At 38.3% G+C, this 27,322-nt stretch overlaps 1 protein-coding gene across 1 annotated transcript in view; it reads left to right on the top strand.

Moving 5' to 3' along the window:
- The first annotated feature begins 10,578 nt into the window (after nucleotides 1–10,578).
- ISOC1 (isochorismatase domain containing 1) overlaps nucleotides 10,579–27,322 on the top strand; it is a 49,944-nt gene continuing 33,200 nt past the window's right edge. The window contains 1 exon segment of the mRNA XM_044004612.1: nucleotides 10,579–10,992. Coding sequence (XP_043860547.1) covers nucleotides 10,657–10,992 — 336 coding nt within the window. The 5' untranslated portion in view covers nucleotides 10,579–10,656.

Genomic DNA, 27,322 nt, shown 5'->3' with positions numbered 1-27,322 from the left:
TCATCTTACAATATTGCTGTTACTTTGTATACAGTACATTTTCACTTTTCATCATCTCATGTAAATCTTTCCAGGTCGTTCTCAGAGCATCCTGCTCATCATTTCTTATAGCACAATAGTGTTCCGTTATAATTTCATTCCATGATTTGTTCGACTATTCCCAAATTGATGGGCATCTCCTCAAATTCGAATTCAACTTTTTCTTTTTTGTCTCTCCTTGGATATTGACCTAGTAGTGGTATTGCTAGGTAGAAGAATCTGCATGGTTTTATAGCCCTTTGGCCATAGTTCCAAATTGCTCTACAGAATCAGTTTACAACTCCACCAACAATGCATTAATGTTTCATTTTCCCCATATCCCCTACCACATTTGTCATTTTCCTCTGCTGTCCTATTATCCAATCCAGTAGGTATGATGTAGTACTCCAGAATTGTTTTGACTTGCATCTTTCTAATCAATACTTAGAGCATTTTTTTCCACATGGCTATAGATAGCTTTGATTATTTCATCTGAAAACTGTTCATATCTTTTTTTTTTTTTTTTTTAGTGAGGCAATTGGGGTTAAGTGACTTGCCCAGGGTCCCACAGCTAGTTAAGTGTTAAGCGTCTAAGGCCGGATTTGAACTCAAGTACTCCTGACTCTAGGACTGGTGCTCTATCCACTGCGCCATCTAGCTGCCCCTGTTCATATCTTTTTATCATTTATCAATTGAGGAATGGCTCTTATTTGAATAAATTTGACTTAGCTCTCTGTGTTTGAGAAATGAGGCCTTTATCAAACTGGCTTCAAAATTTTTTCAGTTACTATTACAAACTGTATTTTCCTCCATCCTATTCTCTCCCCATGCCATTTACTTTATTCTCTATCTCCTTTTACCCTGTCCCTCCTCAATTGTTTTGCTTCTGACTACCCCCTCCCCCAATTTGCCCTCCCTTCTGCCACCTACCCCCTCACTCTCCACCCTGCTGTCCCCTTCCCCTCCTATTGTCCTGAAGGGTAAGATAGATACTATACCCAATTGAGTGTATATGTTATTCCCCTTTGAGCCAAGTCTGATGAGAGTAAGGTTCACTCAATGTTTGCCTTGTCATGAATTTTTTTGGGGGGCCGGGGTGGGGAAGGGCAGGGCAATGAGGGTTAAGTGACTTGCCCAGAGTCACACAGCTAGTAAGTGTCAAGTGTCTAAGGCCGGATTTGAACTCAGATCCTCCTGAATCCAGGGCTAGTGCTTTATCCATTGCCCCACCTCGCTGCCCCACCTTGTCATAGATTTTACATATTAATTCAAAGTTGTTCTTATACTCTTTTATTTGCCTTCCTCTTCTTAGCTTTCTGTGTTCCTTTTGATTGAACTTTAATAATATTGGTTTATTTACTGACATAACTAACTTTTATAATTCTGAGTATTAGATACTTTGGGCCTATCTAAACTGACAGACATATGGTAATTTTGAAGTGAATTAGTACTTAGTTATAACTGTAAAAGGAAATAGTAGAGAATAAGTTTGATTACAAATTGAGGACTCTATATTCTTCTTCTTTTTTTGGTGGGACAATGAGGATTAAGTGACTTGCCTAGGGTCACACAGTTAGTCGAGTGTCTGAGGACAAATTTGAAGTCAGGTCCTCCTGAATCCAGGGCCGGTGCTTTATCCACTGCACCACCTAGCTTCTCCCCCCCCCCCACCTCCTTTTTTTCTCTATATTCTTCTTAGCCCACATTTCTCCTACTAAGTGTTCAAAGTTAACAAAAATAGAAAATGACAAATATTAGAGGGTCTATGGGAAAGCAAGTACATTAATGCAGTTAGTAGAATGGTGAATTATTATAGCAATTCTGGAAAGTAATTGAGAAATATGCCCCCAAAGTCATTAAACTATATATCTTTTGACCCAGCAATACTAGACCTATACCTCTAAAAGAGAGAAAGAGGACCCATAAATTAAAAAATATTTAGTGTCTTTTTGTGGTGGTAATAAATTAAAAACTAAAGGAGTACTCATCAATTGGAAATTAGACAAACAAATTATTTTGTACCAATATAATGGAATACTTTTGTACTACAAGGAAAGATGAAAGTGACATGTTCAATGAAATTTGGGAAGACTAATGCTTAAAAAATGCTATCTAACTCCTCATAAATGGACTCAGTATAAAATGAGACATATATATTTTAAAAATTTTGACAAGCAGGGTTGTTCTTTTTGTTTGTTTGACCATGCATATTTGTCACAAGGGTTAAAAACGGTTTTTGGCAAAGAGAAAAAATTGTTAATTGAATAAAAATTAATTTTAAAAATTAATTAGTGAGATTTGACTATACACTTTAAAAGAACAACATTTAGAAAACAAAATCATTCTCCATATATTTATTAGTCTTAAAGATTTTTAGGTGATCATAATTTCAAAGTATAATTTGTCAGATTCCTCATGAAGTAAATTCATTTTTACAACTATACTGGAATTTTAGGAAAAATAAACAGAAAGAAAAATTGGGGGAAATTATACTGAAGCTAGGTATAACCTATTACACACTGTAGATTTAGATTCAAAATTTAGATTAAGAGAAGAGATTTCCAGGAGTTCAGAGAAAAGATAAGTAATATGCCACAATTGAAAATCTGAGAGGGAAAGTTCTGTAGGTATGGGAAGCGCTCAGAAATGAAATTATGAAGATGCAAAGAACCAATTTAGGTAAGAAAGAAAAGGGGCAGCTAGGTGGCACAGTAGATAAAGCACCAGCCCTCAATTCAGGAGGACCAGAGTTCAAATCCAATCTCAGACACTTGACTCTTACCAGCTGTGTGACCCTGAGTAAGTCACTTAACCCTCATTGACCTGGAAAAAAAAAAGGATAAAGAAGAAAAGTTCAAATTTTCTAAAACAAAACTTCTTAAACTGTGGAAAGCCTATATGGGGTTACGTAACTGAATGTGGGGGTCGTGAAAAATTTGGCAATAAATGTTTGATTTGTATACCTATTTTATATACCTATATACCTGGTGATACATAAAAATGTCTCGGGCAAAAATAGGTGTCACAAGTGGAAAAAGTTTAAGAAGCCCAGCTCTAAAATGATAGATGATGAAGCATAGGCAACTCAATAAACAACTTATAATTTTTAAAGATATCTTTTTAAGATATAGCTGATAGGGGCAGCTAGGTGGCGCAGTGGATAGACCACCGGCCCTGGAGTCAGGAGTACCTGAGTTCAAATCCGACCTCAGACACTTAACACTTACTAGCTGTGTGACCCTGGGCAAGTCACTTAACCCCAATTGCCTCACTAAAAAAAAAAAAAAGATATAGCTGATAGTAGTATCAATCAACAGAGATTGAATACAAGTGTACAACATGGCCCTGAAAGAATGATGTCAGAAGTGAAAAAAGGGAAGGATTAGCTGAGGCTGGTGATAAGATCTAAGGAAAGCAAAACACCCGTGTGAATGTGGTGGGAAGCTATTTGGTGGAAAAGAAGATGAGAGGAGTAGAGGGAATAAAGATAACAGACAATGAACTATCAGTAAATAAACATTTCTTTTTCTTTTTTTTTAGTGAGGCAATTGGGGTTAAGTGATTTGCCCAGGGTCACACAGCTAGTAAGTGTTAAGTGTCTGAGGCCGAATTTGAACCCAGGTACTCCTGGCTCCAGGGCCGGTGTTCTATCCACTGTGCCACCTAGCTGCCCCAAATAAACATTTCTTAATAGCCTACTATGTACAGGCACTGTGCTAAGTGCTTGGAAACAAAGAAAGGCAAAAAGCAATCCCTGATATCAAGCAGTTCACAGTCTTATAGAGGAGACAGCATGCAAATAACTATACTAACAAGACTTATACAGGAAAATAATCTAAGGAGGATCAATCATAAAAGTCTTCTTGTAAAAGATAGGATTTTAGCTGGGACTTGAAGGAAGGGAGGAAGCAGAGATAAGGAAGGAAAGAATTCCAGGTATGGAGCCAGTGAAAATGCTTAGATTTGGTAGAGTGTCTTGAGTGAGAAATGCTAGTGTCACTTCATCAAAAAATATTTGCAGAGAAGTAAGGTGTAAAAAGGCTGGAAAAGTGAGTGCAGGCAGGTTATGAAGGAAATGCTAAATAGGATTTTATATTTAATCTTGATAGGGAGTTTATTGGCTGGGAAGAGGTTTTGTTCAGCAGTACATGAGTAGGGGCAAAGGCAGTAATCCAGGGCTGAAACTTCACAGAGCAAGAGAGGATAAAGCAGAAGGGACTTAAAAGAAGAGAATGGTGTAAAGGTGACTAGGCAGGAGAGTGTAGCCAGTGTAGGAATGATGTCCTGGTGAAAAAACTAAGGGGCTGAGGGGTTGGAATTCACAGTGAAGATAAGGGTTGAAAAGCAGAGGGAGAGGGGCAGCTCGGTGGCACAGTGGATAGAGCACGGACCCTGGAGTCAGGAGTACCTGAGTTCAAATCCGGCCTCAGACACTTAACACTTACCAGCTGTGTGACCCTGGGCAAGTCACTTAACCCCAATTGCCTCACTTAAAAAAAAAAAAGCAGAGGGAGAGATGGAATGACAACAGATTGTGATCACATAAGGGAATTTCTGAGTTTACAGACATGGCAATGGCAAGCTTAAAGGTAGGATAATGTCTGTGTATAGTTGAGTATAGTGGAGTGCAGGAATAAGTCACAGAAAATGATTAACTGAGTAACTGGGAAATTGGGGGAAAAAAGCAAAAACCAGTATAGTTTGTGTGAAATAGAAGATATGTAACTAGTGGTATAGTAGCTAGATGTAAAGACATAAAGACCTGTGTTCAAATCCTACCTCTTCCACTTAATACCTGGACCTGCCACCTTAATTCCTGGATAAATCATTGCTTTTCTGGGTCAGTTTGCTGAATTATAAAATTATAGAGTTTGACTAGATTTATCTTAAAGATCCTTCTTAGTTCTAAATCTGTGAAAACTGTGAAAGTAGGAGAAAGTAGGAGACCCTCCCATATGAATACCTATAGATTGACTCTATTGAATTCCAGTCTCTAGGGAGTACAGATATATTTTTGGTGTGTAGAGAGCAGTTGAGCTTTGGTTAGAGGCCTTTCCAGTAAAACATACTATAGTAAACATAGTAGCAAGATGTCAAGGCCATAATACCAAGGTTTAGCCTGCTACATATTATTGACTGCAACCCACGGCTGCACTTTACTGAAGAAATTAACAAATGTCAAAGTGTTTTGGGATAAACCTGGGCCTACACATGCCCAAAACCCATAATTATCAGGGGAACATAAGCAGCTGAACAGAGAAGTTAAGATCCTTTTGGGAAAAGTATGTCAGGAAACAGAATGTCCTCAGGTACTTCCCCTTATGTTGTTCCATTTAGAGATTACAATGGGCATAACTGTGGATTGTCACCTGCTGAAATTCTGTTTGGTAGTCCTAGGTCCTAGATGAACTCCTGAATCCTGAGCCTGGCCACAGGAGATGAAAGCATGATGAGATAAACAATCTCTCCATCTAGTTCTCTTTCACAGGTCTGGAAGGGGGAAGCCTTGATGCAAACTTGGCCTTTGGAAAAGACACTACATCCATGAAAAGACTACATGTGGATCCACAACTTCTGGAAGATAGCTATCCATCTAGTCTCCAGCCCTCCTGGGATGAACCTTTTCAGGTCTTGCTAACTAGTCATATTGCCATCAAGGTTACTGAGTAAACAACCTGAATACATCACATGAGTGTGAAGTCTTCCATGATTGACCTTAACCCAGCTGAGGAAGCAACCCCTGATCAGCCCCTAAACCCAGTTAAGCTGAAAAAGGACCCCAAGACCAATCCATGATCTCTGGCTGCTTGTTTGTTTGACCTGATTTGCTTAGTCATTTTTCAGTCATGTCTAACTCTTTGTGACCACATTAGGGGTTTTCTTGGCAAAGATACTGGAGTGGTTTGCCACTTCTTTCTCCTGCTCATTTTTCAGATGAGGAAACTGAGGCAAACAAGGTTGTGACTTGGCCTTGGTCACATAGCTAATAAGTGTCTGAGGCCAGATTTGTAATCAGGAAAATGGGTCTTCTTTATTCCAGCCCCAAGACTCTATTCATTGTGCTATTTAGCTGCCCATTGAAATGGCTGGCCATTTCCTTCTCCAGTGGATTAAGACAAACAAAAGTTAAGTGACTTGCCCAGGGTCATAAAGCTAATAAGTGTCTGATGCTGGATTTGAACTCAGGTCTTCCTGACCCCAGGGCTAGAACTCTATCCACAGAGACAACCAACTGCCTCAAAAATTACCTGTTGTTGTTCAGTACTTCTGTCATGTCTGATTCTTCATGACCCCGTGGACTCCCATTCTTTCCCTGGGATTTTCTTGGCAAAGATACTGGAGTGGTTTGTCATTTCCTTCTCCAGTTGATTAAGACATACAGAGGTCAAGTAACTTGACCTGATAATTAGGACCTAACCCCTCACCTGCTATCTACTATGCATTTTCTGTTTGTGCTTTATGCCCTGCTTTGGACCCTTGGGGTTGGGAGAATAGCACAACACTTACGTGCATCTGATAAAATGTGCCAGCCATGCTTTTAACTGTAGTAGCTGCTGGAAATGTGCACATACATGCCCCTTTGTCCTTGGGGAAGGGATGCCCCTGGTGAGTGTGGGGGTAGGAATTCAGGTCTTATTATTTTGCAATCAATGAGGCAAACAGATATAATGCCAACTTGTACTACCATGGGCTGGGAGAATGAGTCCTTCTACTTATTCACTTTTAATTGCAGAAGGATTACTAACATTTCAATGGGGGCAGCTAGGTGGAGCAGTGGATAAAGCACTGGCCTTGGATTCAGGAGGACCTGAGTTCAAATCCCACCTCAGACACTTGACACTTACTGGCTGTGTGACCCTGGGCAAATCACTTAACCCCCATTGCCCTGCAAAAACCAAACCAAAACCAAAAAACCAAACAATTTTCTCTTAGGGGGCAGCTGGGTGGTGCAGTGGATAAAGCACCAGTCCTGGATTCAGAAGGACCTGAGTTCAAATCTGGTCTCAGACACTTGACACTTACTAGCTGTGTGGCCCTGGGCAAGTCACTTAACCCTCATTGCCCTGCAGGGAAAAAAAAGATTACTAACATTTCCAAATTCTCATCTACTCCTTGAGCTTCTGACATTGTTAGGTCTTTAGTTCTGTGTTATGAGCAAACAGGATACAAGATAAAGGAATGGGATGGTAAATGAGATGTAATAATACTCTATCCCTGAAATGAAATGTGACCATTCAGGATGGAAAGGGTCTTCTGAGAATTTTTTTAAGCTAGAAGGCCTGCCACACCAGTGGATTTTTTAGGATAGCCCCACAAGGATTTTATTTCCGGTGTAACAAAAAATCATATTACTGGCTCTCCTCAAATTGGACTGCCAGGTGTGGGTTAGAGTGGGTGCTTTTTGGCCTCTGGCCCACACTTACCCTGCCTCCTAGCACATTTGAAAAGCAAGCATACAACCATCCAAGTTTCTTCCACACTTCCCTCTTTAGTGACACTGAATATACCTTTTCCATACTATTGCCCATGTATGTCCCAGGTGCAGTCTGCCACTCCTGAGTAAGATGAACATTTTTTTGCAAGTGTTTATCAATGAAACCATAGGTGCAGACCTTAATACTGAAGTCCACACACTTAGGGCTGTGGCCTTTCAAAATAGACTGACTCTATATTTCCTCCTGGAAAAGAAGGGAGGAGTATGTGCTCTCATAGGTCAAAAGTGTTGCACCTAGGTTCCTGACAACTTTGATGATATTCATACCCATATGTACTGGGTTCAGAATGCCTAGAACAAGTTCCAGGAGATGGGAAGGAACACTGGTTCCCATGGGAATGGCTAACTCCTTGGCTCCCAAGTCTCCCATAGCTAAAATATCTGTTTGTGGGTTTTCTCTTGTGTGTTGTCATAGGAATTACTGACTCCCAAAGTAGAAGTAGCAGAAATTAAGATGATGCAGTTGAGGACAGAGGACTGCTATAGGTCTGATTGTCATGTTTACCCATAAGTATGGTTGGCACCAAAGGGATGATTGTGTAAAGTCAGTTACTTATGCAATCAGTCTGAGTGATCCCATTTTTAAACCTTGTTTTGACTTTGGCACATGTGCAGCCAGACTGCAAGGAGATGGTGGTCTGGAAATACCCTTGTGTATACACACTGATCCCATCTCTCTATGATACTATAATGAGGGAGGAGCTGAAGCGGTATTAACCCCATCTCCTCATGATTTTGTATACCAATCAACATACTTTTTCCCTTATATGGAAGTTGTTTACTCCCGTCTATAAAAAGCAGTGATATGAATTGGGCAGCAGCACCCAATTGCTTGCTGCTTTGGTGTGCTAAATAAAACACTTTAATCTTTCTTTTCCTGAGTTTGCCTCATTGACCAAGGAGACGGCCAAACTAATATTTCTTTTCACATTTAAACAAACAAAAAAAGAGTTCAAATTCAGACTCAGACACTTACTAGCTATGTGACCCTAGGCAAGTCACTCAACCTTTGCTTTAGTTTCTTCATCTGTAAAACGAGATGGAGAAGGAAATGGCAAGCCACTTCAGTATCTTTGCCAAGAAAACCCCAAATGGGGTCATGAAGAGTCAGAGAGGACTGGACAACAAAAACAATAGGGCAACAAAGAAATAGGAATGTCAAATGAGTTCATTGTGTTATGTTACTTCCTTCCTCCTTCCCTGCTTCAACCCCCCATGTCATAAAGGACTAGACCAATAATCTAGCTAGAAGGGGGAGACACACTAAAAGCAAACATGGCAGTTTCAAGAAGTATGATTGGCCTTTTACTAGATAAGAATACTGGTTTGCTATGGACTCAAGAAAGAACTTCCAGTAACTAGGAAATGTGAATTCATCTTTTGGCCCCACATGCTCTCCATAGGTATCTCACTATTAATGGATTGTTTGTTCCCTGTCATCCCATGGATTGTATATGCATTTGTGAAAGAGTGTGCGCCAGATTTTTCAGGGAATTGATTTTGTATCAACTGTGCTGTTAAATCTCCTTTAAAAGTTTCACTTTTTAAAAAAGTATTTACTTTCTAAGGGATTAATTAACTCTAGCTGATAGTCAATAGAGAGTAGACTGAATAGGGCTAATGAGTTAAAAGTACTATCACCTCAGTTCCCCCTAGTACCTTGAAAGGAACAGTAAGCAGCCAGCCCTTCCAGTGGGAGATGGGGAAGTAACCTGCAGAGAGGGTACCCATGCCAGGCATTTTCACTTTTAATCTGGCTCTTTCATCTACTTTTCCATCTCTATTCTAACAGCCTTCTCAAAGGCAGCAATGAAACTACCTCCAACCCTCCCACTTCTACTCCTAGCTGTTCATCTCCTTTTAATGAGGCTTCTCCCATTAGAATAAGTTCCTTGATGCCAAGGGACTCTCTTTTCTTTTTGGCCTGTATTTGTATTCTTAGCACAGTGTCTAGCACATAGTAAGAGTTTAATAAATTATCATCTATCTATCAACTATCTACTTATCTTCTACCTACCTACATCTATCTATCTATCTATCTATCTATCTATCTATCTATCTATCTATCTATCTATCTATCTATCTATCTATCTATCTATCTATCTATCCATCCCTAGGTAGTGCTAGCATATGCTCCTTCCCAGCTGAAAAAATGCACTATAATAAAGTACTGTGGTTAAATCACTTTGTGACCTGGGCTCTAGTTTGGAAAAAAATATCCTCTGTTGCTTGAGTAAGAAAGAGAAAAGCGGAAATTTTGTGATACCTAGTAAGTCATGGTTGTAGCTGTTCTAAAACATATTTGTCTTAGTATTTTACGGAACCTCCTTTCCACCCCTCTTCTCTTCCCCCTCCCCCAATTTTATACATGAGAAAACTGAGGCCCAAAATAGCATTGCAGGGATTTGAACTCGGGTTCTGATGTCAAATCCAGTGTTCTTTCCACACTGCATGCTTGTTAAAAGCATTCTGCTATAGCAGAGAACTCAATATATGACTGTTACCAGTATCACTTATCTGCATTGGTCTACAGCTGTCACTCCAATTCCCATTTCCCAGTAGTAGTAACAAGGGCCACACGCATTCCCAGGCTCATCTCTAAAAAGCTATTTGGATCCTAGTTCTGCTTTGGAAAACGGAAAATCCCTCACAAAGTAAGTCTGGGAAGACAGAGAAGGAACAGAGAGATGGAGACACAGTTCAAAGCAAGAGCCATAGTCCCAGGAGGTCTTTAGGTGTCCTTTGTGGAAAAGAAAAGATTAGTGAAGATGAGCCCTACGTACAGGTGTAAGTCTTGACGAGGGGTTTCAAGTCCAGTATTTGGGAGATTCTTCGGCAAGCCTCGGGGCAGTCCGACAAACACTGAAACTCTTCCTCGGCCACCCACCCCGGTCCTGTCACCCTGAGCAAGTGGGGGTGGGCTGCGGTGGGGGAGGGAGGGTCAGAGAGAGAATCCCGAGGAAAGAAGCAGCAGAGAGACTCCTCCTCTTCTTCGCCTCTCTCTGGTTGCTGGGGACTGGAGCCCTCTCCTGGTTGGCAAGAAACCGAGAGGAAAAGGAGGAGCTGTTAGTCAGTTGCTGTTCCCTTAGAAAGAGGAAGCTACAGAGAGCGTGCTCAGCTGTGCACTGGAGCTGCCCGGGAACATGGCGGCGGCGGCGGAGACGGCTTCCCTTGCACACTTGCACAACAACAGCAGCAGTGGTGGCGCCGGCGGGGCCCCGGGGTCGCTGTCAACTGGGGGTGCAGTGCCGGTGCTCTTCTGCTTCTCTGTGTTTGCCCGGCCCTCCACCGTGCCGCATGGCGCGGGCCACGAACTGCTTATCCAGAAGTTCCTGAGCCTTTACGGCGACCAGATAGACATGCACCGCAAATTTGTGGTGCAGCTCTTTGCCGAAGAGTGGGGCCAGTATGTAGACCTGCCCAAGGGCTTCCTGGTGAGCGAACGCTGCAAAGTTCGTCTGGTTCCCTTGCAGATCCAGGTAAGAACCCGGGAGAAAGCAGGGTGGTATTGGAGAAGGCACGCTGCTTTTCTCTTATATATGCATGCTCCTCAGGTGTCCTTGGTGCAACCATAGCTGATAACCCTTCCCCACAGAACCTGTGCCAAGACTTTTGGTGCTTGTGTGCTTATAGTTCTGTTACTTCTTTACTTCAAAATGCATGTGAGCGTGCTTGCACATGTTTGTGTCATAGTCATCATTTCTCAGTGTTTCCGAGTAAACATATAAACATACCAACCCATGTAGGTAAGAGGTGGTAGCAGTGGTTTCCAAAGTACAGCTGTTCAAGCTCTCTTTTTAAAAAATCTTTTAAAATGTCTTTTAAAATGTTCTTGTAAATCTTTAAATTTAATACTCCCAAGTTTTTATGTGGAAATTAGCTATTGCCCCCTGGATTTGGTTATTCTGTTTAGTTAATCACATCATGTTTTCCTCAATAACTGTGAGATAGCCTTTGGGGGGGGGGGGCGAGGAAGGGAAGAGTCTAAGATTTTGGAAACGGGTTGTTACGTATAATTTGTTTCTTGGTATTAATCATTAGTCATGACTTTATTTTGAAACCCTGCTTTTTGGCAGTAGGGGCGTGGGGGTGGAAGAAGAGAAGGGAATGGAAAGCTTGGAATAACCTACAGATCTTTTGATACCTAGAACTATACAGATCTTAAATTTAGTTTTTATTTTTTCATTTTTATTTTCCTTTTGTATAATTCATAGAAACTAGCCGTTCAGGTTGAAAATGAAACAAATGTGGAATTCATTCAGATCTTGGATCATTTAGAGCTCAGGTGTCACCCTCTGTCAATTACTTAAAGCATCAATTCTTTAACTGAGTTATCTGTGGCCTTTCTTACCTGCCATTACTTGCTCCTGCCCTCTAATCACTTGAACATCCTGACCAAAAACTTCATATGTGGCTTGCTAAATCAAATAATGTTCCCTTCATCTGAAAGCTTCAGGGTTTATCAAGTCTCTCTCTGAGTCTTTATACTCAGTCTTTAGACATATTGAAAGTTTCTTCAGCAACCTTGGAATGATGCCCTCAAATACTATTCCCATCTTGATGTCAAAACATTTTTATGGTTAATGTCTCTCAGTAACTTTCCTTGAGAGGCTATTTCTGATAAAGTAAATGCCATTACTGGAGAATGTGCCATTGATATATGGTAATTTAAATACTGCTAAACAATCCCCAAAACAAAACAAAGTAGCAATTAGGGTGAGGGGAAGAATGAAGATTGCCAATAAATTTATTCTCATTTATTTGTGATCAACTTATTAACTTTTGAATGTCATAAAAATAGTTTTATGGTGAAAGTTACCATCCAATGTCATTTTATAAGTGGTTAAGAAATTCATTTTAACTAAATATTTTTAAATGTATCTAAGTAAGACACTTGGCTCCTTGATATCCCCTTTGAATTTTAAGTAAACCTCATTAGGAAGATCCCTCATAGAATCAGTTGTGATTTTTGAATCATGTTGTTCTACATGTAGGAGACAATCACTGGATACTTATTTTGCTTTAAAACAAAAATTCCTTTCACAGACTTAAAATGTACATTTTTTTTCCCTTAGGCCAACATCAATTAATCACTATTAAAATGTAACCCCCCTTGTGTTCTTAGCAATTAAAAGTTGCTAAGGTACAAAAAATTCCTTTCCTTTTCAATAAGAGATTTTTTTTTAAAGCACAATACTGGGCTAGTACTAGAGGAAGATGCAGAGATAAATAAGGCACAGCTTCCTACCTCAAGAAACTTATATTCCAATAGAAAAACTTTTGAATTTATAGTTTTTAAAAATGTTTCTAAAGTACTTTAATATATGCATTAGCTAATCCTGATAGGGTTTTTTGTTTGTTTGTTTTAACTATACTTCATATTATTCATGATACTATGATATCATCTTTTCTGTCATGATCAGGAATATTTGATTATATCCAGGTATCACATTTGTTCAGCTATTTCTCAATTGTTTAATCTAAGATACTACCCCAGATTCTAGTTTTTTGCTCTTATCTTCTCCCCCTCTTAGGACAATTTTTTATTCATGTCTTTCTTTTTTTTTTACATTACCAAATTTTTCCCAGTTTCTTTTCCTACTCCCACCCCTGGAAAACTGTCCCATATCACAGATACTATTTTAAAGAAAAGAAAAAAAGAAAAGGGAGAGAAAAAAATCAGCAAAACTGATCATGCATATAAAATGTCTGAAAATATGTTCAAAATGAACCACACCCAAATGTACCTCTTAACTCTGCAAAGGTTGGGGGAATGAAATATCTTATATATATTTTTTGGAGTCGTACTTGTTCTTTGTAATTTGCACATTTTCTTTTGATTCTTTGCTGGTTTTTGTTTTCACTTACTTTTTTGAATTATATATTTTATATATTCCTTTCTTTACTCTGCTTACTTTACTCTTCATCAGTCATGTAAATCTTTCCAGGCTTCACTGTATTTATAAATATTCATCATTTCTTACAGCATAGAAATATTTTATTTCATAGAAATGTGAGATTTGCAAATTTAGAGACATCTCCACTCCGGACTATTTGTCCCCAACTTGCAGTAGAACATTCTGAGCTTTTGTTGGCCCGATCAGCCACAGTTGGACACACTGTACCTTGACTTGGACATAGTGATGTCATTTTGGTCCTCTTCAAGCACAAAGGACAACCAGCATTCTATTTCATTCACGTACCACATTTTGTTTAGCCCATACACACTTGATGAATGTGGGTTTTTTTCCAGTTTTTTGCTATCACACACACAGACACACACAAAAAGCTTTTCTAAATATTTGATGTATTTAGAGACCTTTCTTGGGGGGGGTGTCCCAAAGTTATCAGCATTTTAGTTCACTTAAATTGCTTTCCAGTTGGTGTTACAATTCAGAGCTCTACCAATTAGTATTTTTCTTTGATGAGCTTTGGATTTTGACCATAATATTTCTAGGGTTTTTCCTTTTGGAGATTCTTTCAGGTTTTGGATAGGTACGAGCAATTTTCTTCATCTCTTCTTGAAATACAGAGTACAGGCTTTGTTTTTATCATAGTTTCTTAGAATGTTCTGCTGGTCTTGTGGAGTCATTGATTTTTGTTTGTTTATTCTAGTTTCCCCAAACTCCATTTCTAGGATAAGTTTTACCACTTTACTCTTAATACACTATAACTCTTCTTTTCATTTTCTTTTCTCTAGAGCTTTTATTCATTTTTAAAAATCTCTTGCTTCCTTTCTTCTAGGTTTTAATGTAGTCCTTTTGGAAAGTATTTTTTTCTTAGAATCTCTGAATTTGTTATAGAATTATTCTATCCTTTTTAGAGGATCTCTACATTTTCAATAATATTTTTATACTAATGGTATTTTCTCTGATTTATTCATCTTCCTAGCTTCCTGAATTGGTGCTTTGAGTGTGCTTTTGGGAAGGGTGGTAAGTCTTACTTGGTCTTGTCTGGGATCATTAGAATTCCTGTGTTGAACCCTACTCTACCTCCATTCAGATTTTTGAGAATCAGGGTATCTTTTGTCTCTTTGTGGCATCTCAGGACATGTCTCAGGACAACTACTTGCCTTGGTCTCCTCTAAATATATCAGGATTACATTGGTTGCTTGCTCTACTTGGTACACTCTGGTACTTCCAAAGGCCCCAACTTGGGGCTCACTGATCACCTTTGGACTTTTTCTAGATAGTCTGGTTCTTGCTTCCTTCAGATACTGAGTTTTGCAGGCTACATGTGTCTCTTGCCAGTCTCTGGTTCCATTTTGAGACTATGGTGTAAAGTCACTGACTTTGCTAGCAACTCCTTTTCCCTTTTTGCCCTCAGGCTTCTAGATGACCCTCTTGTGTAGTTCTGGAGTAACTGAAGTCTCTGTAATTTCTAATTGAATTTCTTGACCTTTTTTGGTCTGTTGCCAACTAAAGGGCTATATATATATATAAAGAGCAAATATGTGGCAGCTGAGCAATCTGCTTTTTTGTTAAGACAACCATATTAGCCAGAAATCTCCAGTTTTAACTTCTGAAAAGCTTTGTACTGAGACCTTGAAGTAGAACATTCTTCAGGAACAGCACAACAAAACTGGGAATTAGAAGGCCTGTATTATAATCTCTGCTGTGTTGACTTGTGTGACCTTGGTTAAGGCAGTTGTACTTTAGTTTCCTCAAATATAAAACTGAATTGCATTAATTTGAACATCTTTTACAATTCTAATATTCTATGAATTTCCTGTAATGGGAATATTTATGTTACAATGACCATGTTTTCCTTTCACGTTTTCTCTAGAAATAGAAGGTTTTATTCTAGAAGGAAATTTTAAAAATTTTTAATTTTTAATTTTTCTTAATTGTAAAGATAGTTTTTGAGTTACAAATTTTTCTACCACTCTTTTTTCCCTCCCCCATCCCGAGGCCAGCAAGCAATTTGATATAGGTTATACATTACTATCATGTTAAACATATTTTCACATTAATCAGAACAAAAGGAAAAAAAAGCAAGAAAGAATAAACAAGAATAATAACAAAAAAGCAACAACAAAAGTGAAAATAGTATACTTCAATCTGCATTCAGACTCCATAGTCCTTTTTCTGAATGTGGAGAGCTTTTTCCACCATAAGTCTTTTGGAATTGTCTTGGATCATTGTATTGCTGAGAAGAGTTAGGTCTATTACAGTTGATCATCACATAATGTTGTTGATACTGTGTACAGTTCTCTTGGTTCTGCTCATTTCACTCAGGATCAATTCATGTAAGTCTTTCCAGGTTTTTCTGAAATCCATTTGCTTATCATTTCTTACAGCACAATATTCATATACCACAATTTGTTTAGCTATTCCCCAACTGATGGGCATCCCCTCAATTTCCAATTCTTTGCTACTACAAAAAGAGCAGCTATAAATATTTTTGTACAAGTGGGTCCTTTTTCCTTTTTTATGATCTCTTTGGGATATAGACCTAGTAGTGGTATTTCTGGGTCAAAGGGTATGCACAGTTTTAAAGCCTTTGGGGCATGGTTCCAAATTGCTCTCCAGAATGGTTAGATCAGTTCACAGCTCCACCAACAGTGTATGTGAATGTTCCAATTTTCCCACATCTTCTCCAACATTTATCATTTTCCTTTTTTGTCATATTGGCCAATTGGATAGGTGTGAGGTGGTACCCCAGAGTAATTTTAATTTGCATCTCTCTAATCAGTAGTGATTGAGAACATTTTATCATATGGCTGTAGATAGCTTTAATTTCATCATCTGAAAACTCTTCATATCCTTTGACCATTTCTCAATTGGGGAATGACTTGTATTCTTATATATTTGATTCACTTCTCTATGTATTTTAGATATGAGGCATTTATCAGAAATGCTGTCTGTAAAAATTGTTTCCTAGCTTTCTGCTTTCCTTTTTTCTTTTTTTTTTTCTGCTTTCTTTCTAATCTTGTTTGCATTGGTTTTGTTTGTACAAAAACTTATTAATTTAATGTAGTCAGAATGATTCACTCTGAATTTCATAATGTTCTCTATCTCATCTTTGGTCATAAATTCTTCCCCTTTCCATAGTTCTGACAAGTAAACTATTCCTTTTCTAATTGCCTATGGTATCACCCTTTATGTCTAGATCTTGTACCCATTTTGACTTTACAGGAGCTTTGGATACTTGCTTATTTTAACAGGTTGGGAAAATGAGGTTAAGAGAGATGGAGTGAGGGGGCAGCTAAGTACTGCAGTAGATAAAGCACTATCCCTGGATTTAGGAGGACCTGAGTTCAAATCCAGCCTCAGACACTTGACACTAGCTGTGTGACCCTGGGCAAGTCACTTAACCCTCATTGCCCTGCCAAAAAGAAATGAGATAAAGTGACTTGATCAAGGTCACATGTACTTACTGGTAAAATTCAGATTAGAAAATAATTCTTGGGGCAGCTAGGTGGCGCAGTGGATAGAGCACTGGCCCTGGAGTCAGGAGTACCTGAGTTTAAATCTGGCCTCAGACACTTAACACTTACTAGCTGTGTGACCCTGGGCAAGTCACTTAACCCCAATTGCCTCACTTTAAAAAAAGAAAAGAAAAGAAAAGAATTCTCCTAATGCCTAGTCAAATACAATTTGCCTTACATCATGTTAGATAGCCATTAGCCTTTACTTGTGGCAAACCACACCATTCAGATTGTCTCTCTTAACTCAAATATTCAGTGATTCACAAGTGCTCCATTTCATCGCAACATTGAATTAATAGGGTAGAGGCTTTAGAAGCATGTCTACAACAAGGAGGATCCCTTTTCTTATTTTTGAAAATTGCATACATAATATTGGAATTAATTGTTCTTGGAATGCTGATAGAACTCATTTGTGAATCCATCTGGTCCAGGGTCTTCCCAATCACTACCACCTTTTGACATTTCTTCAGCATTTGATACTGTAGATTGCCTTTTCTTTCTGTATGTTCTCTGTGATGCTAATCTCATCTAGTTTCCCTTCTATCTAACCAACTTTCCCTGAAAAAGTTTCCTTTGCTGGTTCTTCATACATGTCATGTCCTCTAACTATGGCTATCTCCCAAGGCTTTGTCTTGGCCCTGCTTCCCTTCTGCCTCTATACTCTCTCATTAGGTGATCTAAGCTCCTGTTGATTAAAATCTCTATAGAGGGGCAGCTAGGTGGCGCAGTGGAAAGAGCACCGGCCCTGGATCCAGGACTACCTGAGTTCAAATCTGGCCTCAGACACTTAACACTTATTAGCTGTGTGACACCCTGGGCAAGTCACTTAAAACCCAATTGCCTCACTAAAAAAAAAAAAAAATCTCTATAGAGACAACACTTAAATCTATGTATCCAGCCATAATCTTTCCACTGAGCTACATTCACACCTCCAGTTTCCTCTTTTGATTAGGTGTCATGTAGGCATCTTAAATCCAGTATTTTCCAAAACAGAACTCATTATTTCCTCCCACGTTCTGAACTTCCCAACTACTCTCTAGAGTACCGCCATCTTCCTAATCACACAGGCCCATAACCTGAGTATCATCTCTGACTTCTTCCTCGTCTCACACTGTGGTAGAACTGATAAATATCTATTGACTTTTCTTCCCCTTCCCCTTCCCCTTCCCAACATGGAATAGGCTAGGGTCCCCCCCACACACACAACAAGCAACAAAGCTACTGCTCCTGTACCCTTGTTTGTATACCCTTTCCATATTAGGGCTAAGTAAATATTTTTTTAACTATTCAGTGACCTGTGAATTCTTCATTTCATCCTAACATTAAAACTGAATTAACAAAATGCTGACATGTCCTACACTTATTGTTTCTTGTTATTTTTTTCAGTCTTGATATTTCTAGCTTCCCAACATGTCATATTCTCTGTACTCATACAGCAACTTTGTAGTTCAGGCCCTTATCTGCCTTCTCTTGGACTATTGCGATAGCTGCTTCAAATCTCTTTTTAAAAATTTCTTAAATATTTATGTTTTTCCAATCCCATGTAAAACATTTTAATTTTTTTAAATTTTGAGTTCTAAATTCTCTCCTTCTCTCCTACCCCTCCCCCAGCATTGAGAAGGCAAGGAATTTGATATAGGTTATATGTGTGCAGTTACACAAAACATTTTTTTTATTTTAGTCATGTTGGGAAAGAAAAAACCAGACCACCCCCCAAACCAAGAAAAATAAAGGTTTTTTAAAAAGTATGCTTCAATGTGCATTCACATTCCATCCCTTCTTTCTCTGGAGGAGGTAGATAGCCATTTTTTCTTGGGTCTTTCTGAATTGTCTTAGATCATTTTTTTTGCTGAAAATAGCTTAGTCATTCACAATGCTCCTCATACAATTGCTGTTACTGGGTGCAATGTTCTTCTGGTTCTGCTCACTTCACTTTACATTAGTTCATGTTGTAAGTCTTCCAGTTGTTTTTTTTTTTTAAAGCATCCTGCTCATCATTTCTTATAGCACCAGTAGTATTCCATCACAATCATATACCACAACAATCTTCAATCTTTACCATTTTAATGGACATAACCATAATTTCTAATTCTTTGCTGCCACAAAAAGCTGCTATAAATATTTTCTACAAATAGGTCCTTTCCCCCCCTTTTTTTGGATCACTTTGGGATATAGACTTAGTTGTGGTATTGCTGGGTCCGAGAGTATGCACAGTTTTTATAGCCCTTTGGGCATAGTTTCCAAATTGTTTTCCAGAATGGATAGATCAGCTCACAACTCTACCAACAGTGCATTAGTGTCCAATTTTCCCATAAGCCCTCCAGAATTTGTGATTTTCCTTTATGTCATATGGTCAATTTGATGGATGTGAGGTGTTTTAATTTGCATTCTCTAATCAATAGTGATTTAGAGCATTTTTATATGACTACAGATATTTCTACCTCTGAAAATGAAAATTACCTCTTCATATTCTTTGATTATTTATAAATTGGGGAAGGACTCATATTCTTATAAATTTGACTCGGTTCTCTATATGTTTGAGAAATGAGGACTTTATCAGAGAAACTCGCTGTATAAATTTTTTTTCCTCCAGTTTTCGCATTCCTTCTCATGTCGGCTACATGTGTTTTGTTTATGCAAAAACCTTTTAATTTAATGTAATCAAAATTATCCATTTTGTATATTGGTAATGTTCTCTTATATCTTCCCTTATCCATAGATCTGACAGGTAAACCTATTCCATGCTTCCCTAATTTGCTTATGGTATCACTCTTCATGTCAAAATCATGTACTTATATCAGTATATCAGGTGAATAGTGGTTTATGCCTAGTTTCTGTCAAACTGCTTTCTAGTTTTCCCAGAAGTTTTGTCAGATAGTGAGTGTCTTGTCCCCAAAGCTTGGATCTTTGGATTCTCAAACATTAGTTTACTATAGTCATTTGCTTCTGTGTTATTGTGTACTTCATCTATTCCTCTGATCCACCATTCTATTTCTTAGCCAGTACTGGATTGTTTTTGACGATTATTGCTTTGTAATATAGTTTGAGATCTGGTATGGCTAAGCTATTTTCTTTCATGTTTTGTTTTTAATTTTTCCTTTGTGGATTCCCATGATATTCTGGACCTTTTGTTTTTCTAGATGAATTTTTTTCTAGCTCTATAAATAATTTTGGTAGTTTGATTGGTATGGCACGGATTAATTATACAAATTAATTTATGGTAGAATGGTCATTTTTAGATATTAGTTTAGCTTACCCAGTTCTTTAGATTGGCTTTATTTGGGCTAAAGTGTTTATAATTGTGTTCATATAGTTCCTGGTTTTGTCTTGGTACAATAAGGCCTCCCAAGTATTTTATTATCTACAGTATTTTAAATGGAATTTCTCTGTCTTTTCCTGCTAGACTTGCTGTGTTGCAAGGAAATTCAACAAAGCATAAACTAAGAAATCCTTTAAGCAAGATACTCATTTATTAATTGGGGAGTGCCACCTTATAATAAAGTATGGATCAAATTGCCCCACCTCTGACCAAAAGATCCCAATTTGAGGGCACAACACATTTTTATAAGCATAGAATAAAGAACATAATAAAAATCATGTAATTGGCCAATATTACAGAGGTGAGAAATTACTTTTTTTTTCATCAAAGAAAGCAGGTATAGCCCCCAGATTGGGAATTAACCAACTCTCTCCCTCTCTCTCTCTCTCAAAAAATGCTTTTGTGAATTTTATGGGTCCTAACTTCATTCTGAGGTTACTAATGAGGGCTGACTTCCTGGCAACTGGGAAATTAGATAAGATGACCTTAATTGTCAGAGATGGGATATGGTCAGGTACAAGGTCAGCCTACCTTCTCAAAGATACCCCACAAACCTTGTTGGAAATGCTGAGATAATATTTTAAGAGATTATTAAGAACAGTTTTTCTTTAGACTTGATAGTTCACTGTGAGAAATCTTAAATTTTAATATCTAACTTCAGAAAGGAAGAGGCTGAACTTAGCACAGGTAACCTCTCAGAGACAGAGAAGGAAACCCAGGCTTTTTATAGAGCAAGCAGAATATGGTTACAGGATAAAATTATAGAATAAAATAAAATATAAAAATAGAATCAAAAATTAATTCCTCAGTTGGTAATATGTAGAAATGCTGATGATTTTGTGGGTTTATTTTGTATCCCACAAATTTGCTGAAGTTGTTCATTATTTTGACTAGTTTTTTAATTGATTCTCAAGGATTCTCTAAGTATACCATTGTATGGTCTGCAAAAAGTGATTCTTTTGTTTCCTCATTGCCTATTCTAATTTCTTCAATTTCTTTTTCTTATTATGATAGCTAATGTTTCTAGTACAAAATTGACTAATAGTTGCGCATAATGGACACCTTCCTCACCCCCTGATCTTATTAGAAGCTTTTTAGTTTATCCCTATTACAGATAATACTTGCTGTTGGTTTTAGATAAATACTACTTATAAATTTAAGGAAAGCTCCATTTATTTCTATACTTTTTAGAGTTTTTAATAGGAACTAGTGTTGTATTTTGTCAAAGGTTTTTTCTGCATCTATTGATATAATCATATATTCTGTTGGCTTTGTTACTGTCAATTATGCTAATAGTTTCTCCTAATATTGAACCAGCCTGCTTTCCTGGTATAATTCTGACCTGCTCTTAGTGTATGATCTTTGTGATAATATTGCTATAATTCAAGTCGCTACTGTTTTATTTAAAATTTTGCATCAGTATTCATGGGGGAAATTGGTCTATAGTTTTCTTTCTCTGTTTTAGCTCTTCCTGGTTTAGGTATCAGCACCATAAATGTGTCGAGAAAGGAATTTGGTAGGACTCCTTCTTTGCCTATTTTCCCAAATAGTTTATATAGTGTTTGAATTGTTTGTTTTTTAAATGTTTGGTAGAATTCTCTTGTGAATGCATCTGGTCCTGAGATTTTTTTTTCTTAGGAAGTTTATTGATGGCTTGTTCAATTTCTTTTTCTAAGATAGGGTTATTTAAGTATTCTATTTCTTCTGATGTTAATCTGGGCAATTTATATTTTTGTAAATATTCATCAGTTTCACTTAGATTGTTAGATGTATTAGCATGTAATTTGGTGAAATAGCCTCTTATAATTTAATTTCATCTTCATTGGTGGTGAATTCACCCTTTTCATTTTTGATACTGGTAATTTGGTTTTCTTAATTGTTATTCATCAGATTAATGAATAGTTTATCTATTTTATTTTTTCCCCATAAAACCAGCTTCTAGTTTAATGGGTTTAATATTCTCAAATTTATTAATCTCTCTTTTGAATTTTAAGACTTCCAATTTGGTGTTTAATTGGGGATTTTTAATTTGTTCTTTTTCTAGTTTCTTTAGTTGCATGCCCAATTCATTGATCAGCTCTTGCTCTGTGTTATTGATATAAACATTTAGAGACATAAATTTTCCCCAGGTATTTCTTTGGCTGTATCCCTTCTCTTTATAATTTCCACAGCCCTTTATCGAATGTAATTTTTGTTGCGTTATGATCTGGGAAAGATGCATTTAATATTTCTGCTTTTCTGCATTTGGTAAGGTTCACTCACTCTCTAGAACCTCCCCCATCTTCCCTTCTACTGTATAAGCTTTTTCTTGCTGCTGCTGCTTCTTCTTCAGCAATGAAGGCTAAGTGACTTGCTCAGGCTAGTAAGTATCAAGTATCTGAGTCAGGATTTGAACTCAGGTCCTCCTGAATCCAGGGCTGGTGCTTTATCCACTGCTCCACCTAGCTGCCCCCTCTTGCTTATTTTATGTGAAATACTTTACCCCATTCTACCCCTCTCCCTTTTCCCTTTCTCCCATGCATTCCCTCTCACCCCTTAATTTTATTTTTTAAAAGATATTATCCGGGGCAGCTAGATGGCACAGTGGATAGAGCACCGGCCCTGGAGTCAGGAGTACCTGAGTTCAAATCCGGCCTCAGACACTTAACACTTACTAGCTGTGTGACCCTGGGCAAGTCACTTAACCCCAATTGCCTCACTAAAAAAAAAAAAAAAAAAAAAAAAAAAAAGATATTATCCTTTCATATTCAACCCATACCTGTGCCCTCTGTTTAAATATCCATCCAGCTGCCCTGATAATGAGAAAGTTCTTATGAGTTGCAAGTATCATCTCCTCATGTAGGAATGTAAACAATTTAACCTTTTAATATCCTTTATGATTTCTTTTTTCTGTTTACCTTTTTATGCTTCTCTAGAGTCTTGCATTTGAAAGTCAAATTTTCTATTCAGCTCTGGTCTTTTCATCAAGAATGTCTGAAAGTCCTCTCTTTCATTGAATTCCCATTTTTTCCCCTGGAAGATTATACTGTTTTGCTGGGTAGGTGATTCTTGGTTTTAATCCCAGTTCCTTTGCCCTCCAGAATATAATATTCCAAGCCTTCAAATCCTTTAATGTAGAAGCTGCTAAACCTTGTGTTATCCTGACTGTGGCTTTTTAGTATTTGAATTGTTTTTTGTTGTCTCCCCTCCCTTGCAATATTTTCTCTTTGACCGGGAGCTCTGGAATTTAACTAGAATATTCTTGAGAGTTTTCATTTTGGGATCTCTATTTTACCCTCTGGTTCTGGGATATCAGGGCAGTTTTCCTTCATAATTTCTTGCAATATGATGTCCAGCTTCTTTTTTTGATCATGGTTTTCAGGTAGTCCAACAGTAAGTCACCCCCAGGGACTCCCTTTCCAGTGGCTTGCCAGGGCATGGTCTGCTGGGCTAAACAGCACTCCAACTCACCCTAGTGAGACAGACCTCTCTTGCTAACCTTCTAAGTTGTCTTGGGCTGGAAAAATGTTTCACTTTGTTCACTTTTTGTTGGTTCTGCCACTCCAGAATTTGTTTTGAGCTGTTATTTTAACATCATTTGGAGGGAAATTTCGGCGCACTCAGGTGTCCCAGTCTTTACTTTGCCATTTAGCTCTACCCTGCCTCAAATCTCTTGATGCTCAAAATCATTCTTCTGTAAGATACAAAGGTCATTTCCCACCTCCATCCCCAACACCCCCACCCAACCCCTGGCCTCCTGCTATAGAGAACATATAACTGGTCTTTTTCCTGCTCGGTGAGCTCCATGGATGCCTATTAACTACAGGATAAAATATACAATAATCTCTTTGGCTTTTAAAGTGCTTTGTACTATGTCTCTTTTCTATCTTTCCAGCCTTCTTACACTTTTCTTCCCTCCCTGAATTACAGTCTTACTTTCAATTCTTCGTTTTCTGATACTTCATTTCCTGATGTTGTGCCTTTAAGGTTGCTGTTCCCCATGCCTGGAATACTCTGCCCCTTCACCTTTGCCTCTTAGTCTCCTTGCCTTCTTTACAGACCTAGCCCATATCTTCCCCTTCTCTAAAAGACCTTTCCCAGCCTCCTCACCCTCCAGCTGCTAATCCATGCCTCTTTCTAATTTAATTGGAATAATATCTTCTTTCTAATTACCTTAACCTTCTCTGTATTTATCTTATATATGCCTAGCTATTTATTTACATGCTGTTTTCTCCATTAGAATATATTTTTCTTGAGCAAAGTATTGCTTTTTGGCCTCCCCCTCCCAGACCTTTTTTTTTTTAATCCCATTGCTTAGCACAGTTCCTAGCAAGTAGTAGCACTAAATACTTTTTGGCTTACTGTTCAATTACTTTTTTTCTGGTGTTAGGTAATTTAAATAATCTATTTCTTTATTCTGAGTTGTTATAAGGGTGAGCCTGATTTCAACATCATGCTAGTTCAGGTTTGATGTTGGGATAAAATGAGGCACTTCTAAGTCACTGAGCAGTGAACAATAGGAGATTTACTTAGGCTTAACATAGCTGGGACATGCAACAAGGATACAGTGGTACATAACTTCTGTAAGTCATGGTGACTGGCATGGTCTTCAGTCACCCACCAAGTCAGAGGAGCCTTGACTCAATTTGGATGAAACCTTTATGCCCCTTGGTGACCAGAAAGCCATGCCAGATAGAGGCCACAACGAAATGGCATCGTGAGAGGCAGAGCTTGAGTCCTGCCCTAGCATAGTCCAATTGGAGAGAAAGGAGAAACCGTAGTAATGATCCTATCACATACCCTCCTCATCACAAGGATCTTCTAGAGGACCTTCTACCATTTATCAGGGCTTTTACTATGCCCTCCTGGCATAGGCAGTACGAAGGGGAAAAGAAAAAGAAATACAGCTTCCAAAAGAGTCAGCATAAAGAAAAAGAGGAAAGAGGAAAATGTGGAGGAAGACAAAAACTAGCAATCCTAAGTTATTCCTGTTAGAAGGACTAAATCTTAGATCTCAATATTCTGGTCCATGTGGTGAGTGATAACAAATCTTTGCAGTTGACAGTGGGTTTTAATGCATGATAGTGATGAAGAACCAGAGGAGCGTCAGGAATATGAGACACAGCACAAATGATGACACTTCTATTATAGTTAGTGACATATTTTTTCTGATACAAGACAGTGACTGAATAAGAATAGTACTAGGAGCATCAGGGTCACAGGACAGATAATAAATTTGTTATAGTTAATGATTTTTAATATAAAATATTTATTGAGGGGGGTGGCAGCTAGGTGGCGCAGTGGATAAAGCACCAGCTCTGGATTCAGGAGGACCTGAGTTCAAATTCAGCCTCAGACACCTGACACTTACTAGCTGTATGACCCTGGGCAAGTCACTTAACCCTCATTGCCCTGCAAAAAAACAATAAAATATTTATTGGACTACTTCCTAAGTGATAGCAAACTGCTTCTACTGAGGCCAATAATACCATACTCTTACTGGACCATAACACTGATGAGATCCGGACCAGCTATAGTGTTGGGTGTAATGACTTTGCTTAGCTCCTTGCAATTCTGCCTTCTTCACGTCCACACAAAGTTGTTGTAAAGAAAATTGTTTTTAACAAAATTCAGCCAAATCTATTTTGAACACGTTCTTTCAATTCCTTCACTAGAGAAGAAATATTTTTCACTCTCTCCTTCCCCAACTCCTACTTGATATTGGTTCGCTCTTAACTACATAGCACAGTTTGGGTAACTCTAAGGTTGCCAATTTAGTCATATCCATACAAGATGCATAGATGTTGCTGAAAAGGCCTGTGCAGATATTGCCTCCCCAGAGCTCATAATTGCCATTCTCCATTGGCCTCTCCTCTGTAGCCTTCCTTGAATGGCACAAATGTGGCTAGGGCTTTAGAGAAGGCCTTAGGCTTGAGCAGGACGAAGGGACTCTGTGTCCTGGTGTTAAATACCTGTATGGTTTTATTAGCACCTCCATGAGCTGGGTCATTTATTGCATTCTTTTTGCCCAGTGTTTCCAGAGCATACCCAAAGCTTCCTCCAGGAGGGGATGTCATTGTTCTTTGTCCACCCAGCAGAGGAGTAGGCTTTATAACTCCTACCCTCATTCCCGGAGTAGCTATTTACACACGAATAGCAATTTTTTTCCCGGATGCCTCAATTTATTAATCAAACTTCACTAATTGCTTTACCTACACTGGTATAGTTGTGTCCTAGGGGAAACATAGAGCTAAAATCTGAAGGCATTCTCTAGGAGGCTGCACCAAGAAGGTAGGATCTAAGTGCCAAAGGCAAGCCAGTCATACAATTTGTGAAGCTCTGTGAATGTGTGTATAGACCCAATCTGTCAAACTCATTCCCTTTAGTTACTCCATGCCCTCTTTTGAAGATCTCCATCAGGTAACCCAGCTACAGTAGGAATTCATCTTTATGGGACCAGGTGTGAATAATTCTAAATCTCAGTTATCTAAAATTGGGAGAGGGGGTAAGGAGATGGTTAATCCTCATTTGGAGCCTCTGTCTGAATTTTTCCAACTGTAATAATAAATCCATAGAGAGCTCACTAGATCTCTGGAACCCAGCTGCAGAGAAGGTTTCAACATTGGCTCCCGGGATTTATCAGGTTTAAACTTCTCATGCAACCTACCCAATTCCTTGAATCTTTTTTTTTAACCACCATTTGAAGTCCCTAAGTTTCCTACTCATTTCCATTCTCATTCTCCTGTCAGAGTTCTTTGATTTCAGCATGATGCATCAAAACTGAAGCCTCCAGGTTGAATAGTATATTCTGATGTTTTATCTGTGGCTTGTCAGTCCTCAACCTCATCAATAGAGATCTGTTTTTGCATCCACTAACTCCATTAGCTGCCTCTCAATTTTCATTGAAAGTCAGAGAACTCTGGCTTTAGTTTCTGAATGTGGTGGTCCAATTTACATTCAGTCTTATTATGCTGGCAGTCCAATCTCTAAATGATGGTTAATAAGAACAAGAGTATTCTATACTTCATACTTTTTCCTCTCTTTTTTGTTTGTTTGCTTTATCCTCTCTTGCAGCTTCTCT

This window comes from Dromiciops gliroides, chromosome 1, assembly GCF_019393635.1.
Source record: "Dromiciops gliroides isolate mDroGli1 chromosome 1, mDroGli1.pri, whole genome shotgun sequence".
Lineage (NCBI taxonomy): Eukaryota > Metazoa > Chordata > Mammalia > Microbiotheria > Microbiotheriidae > Dromiciops > Dromiciops gliroides.
This window is presented reverse-complemented; position numbering and strand designations above follow the sequence as displayed.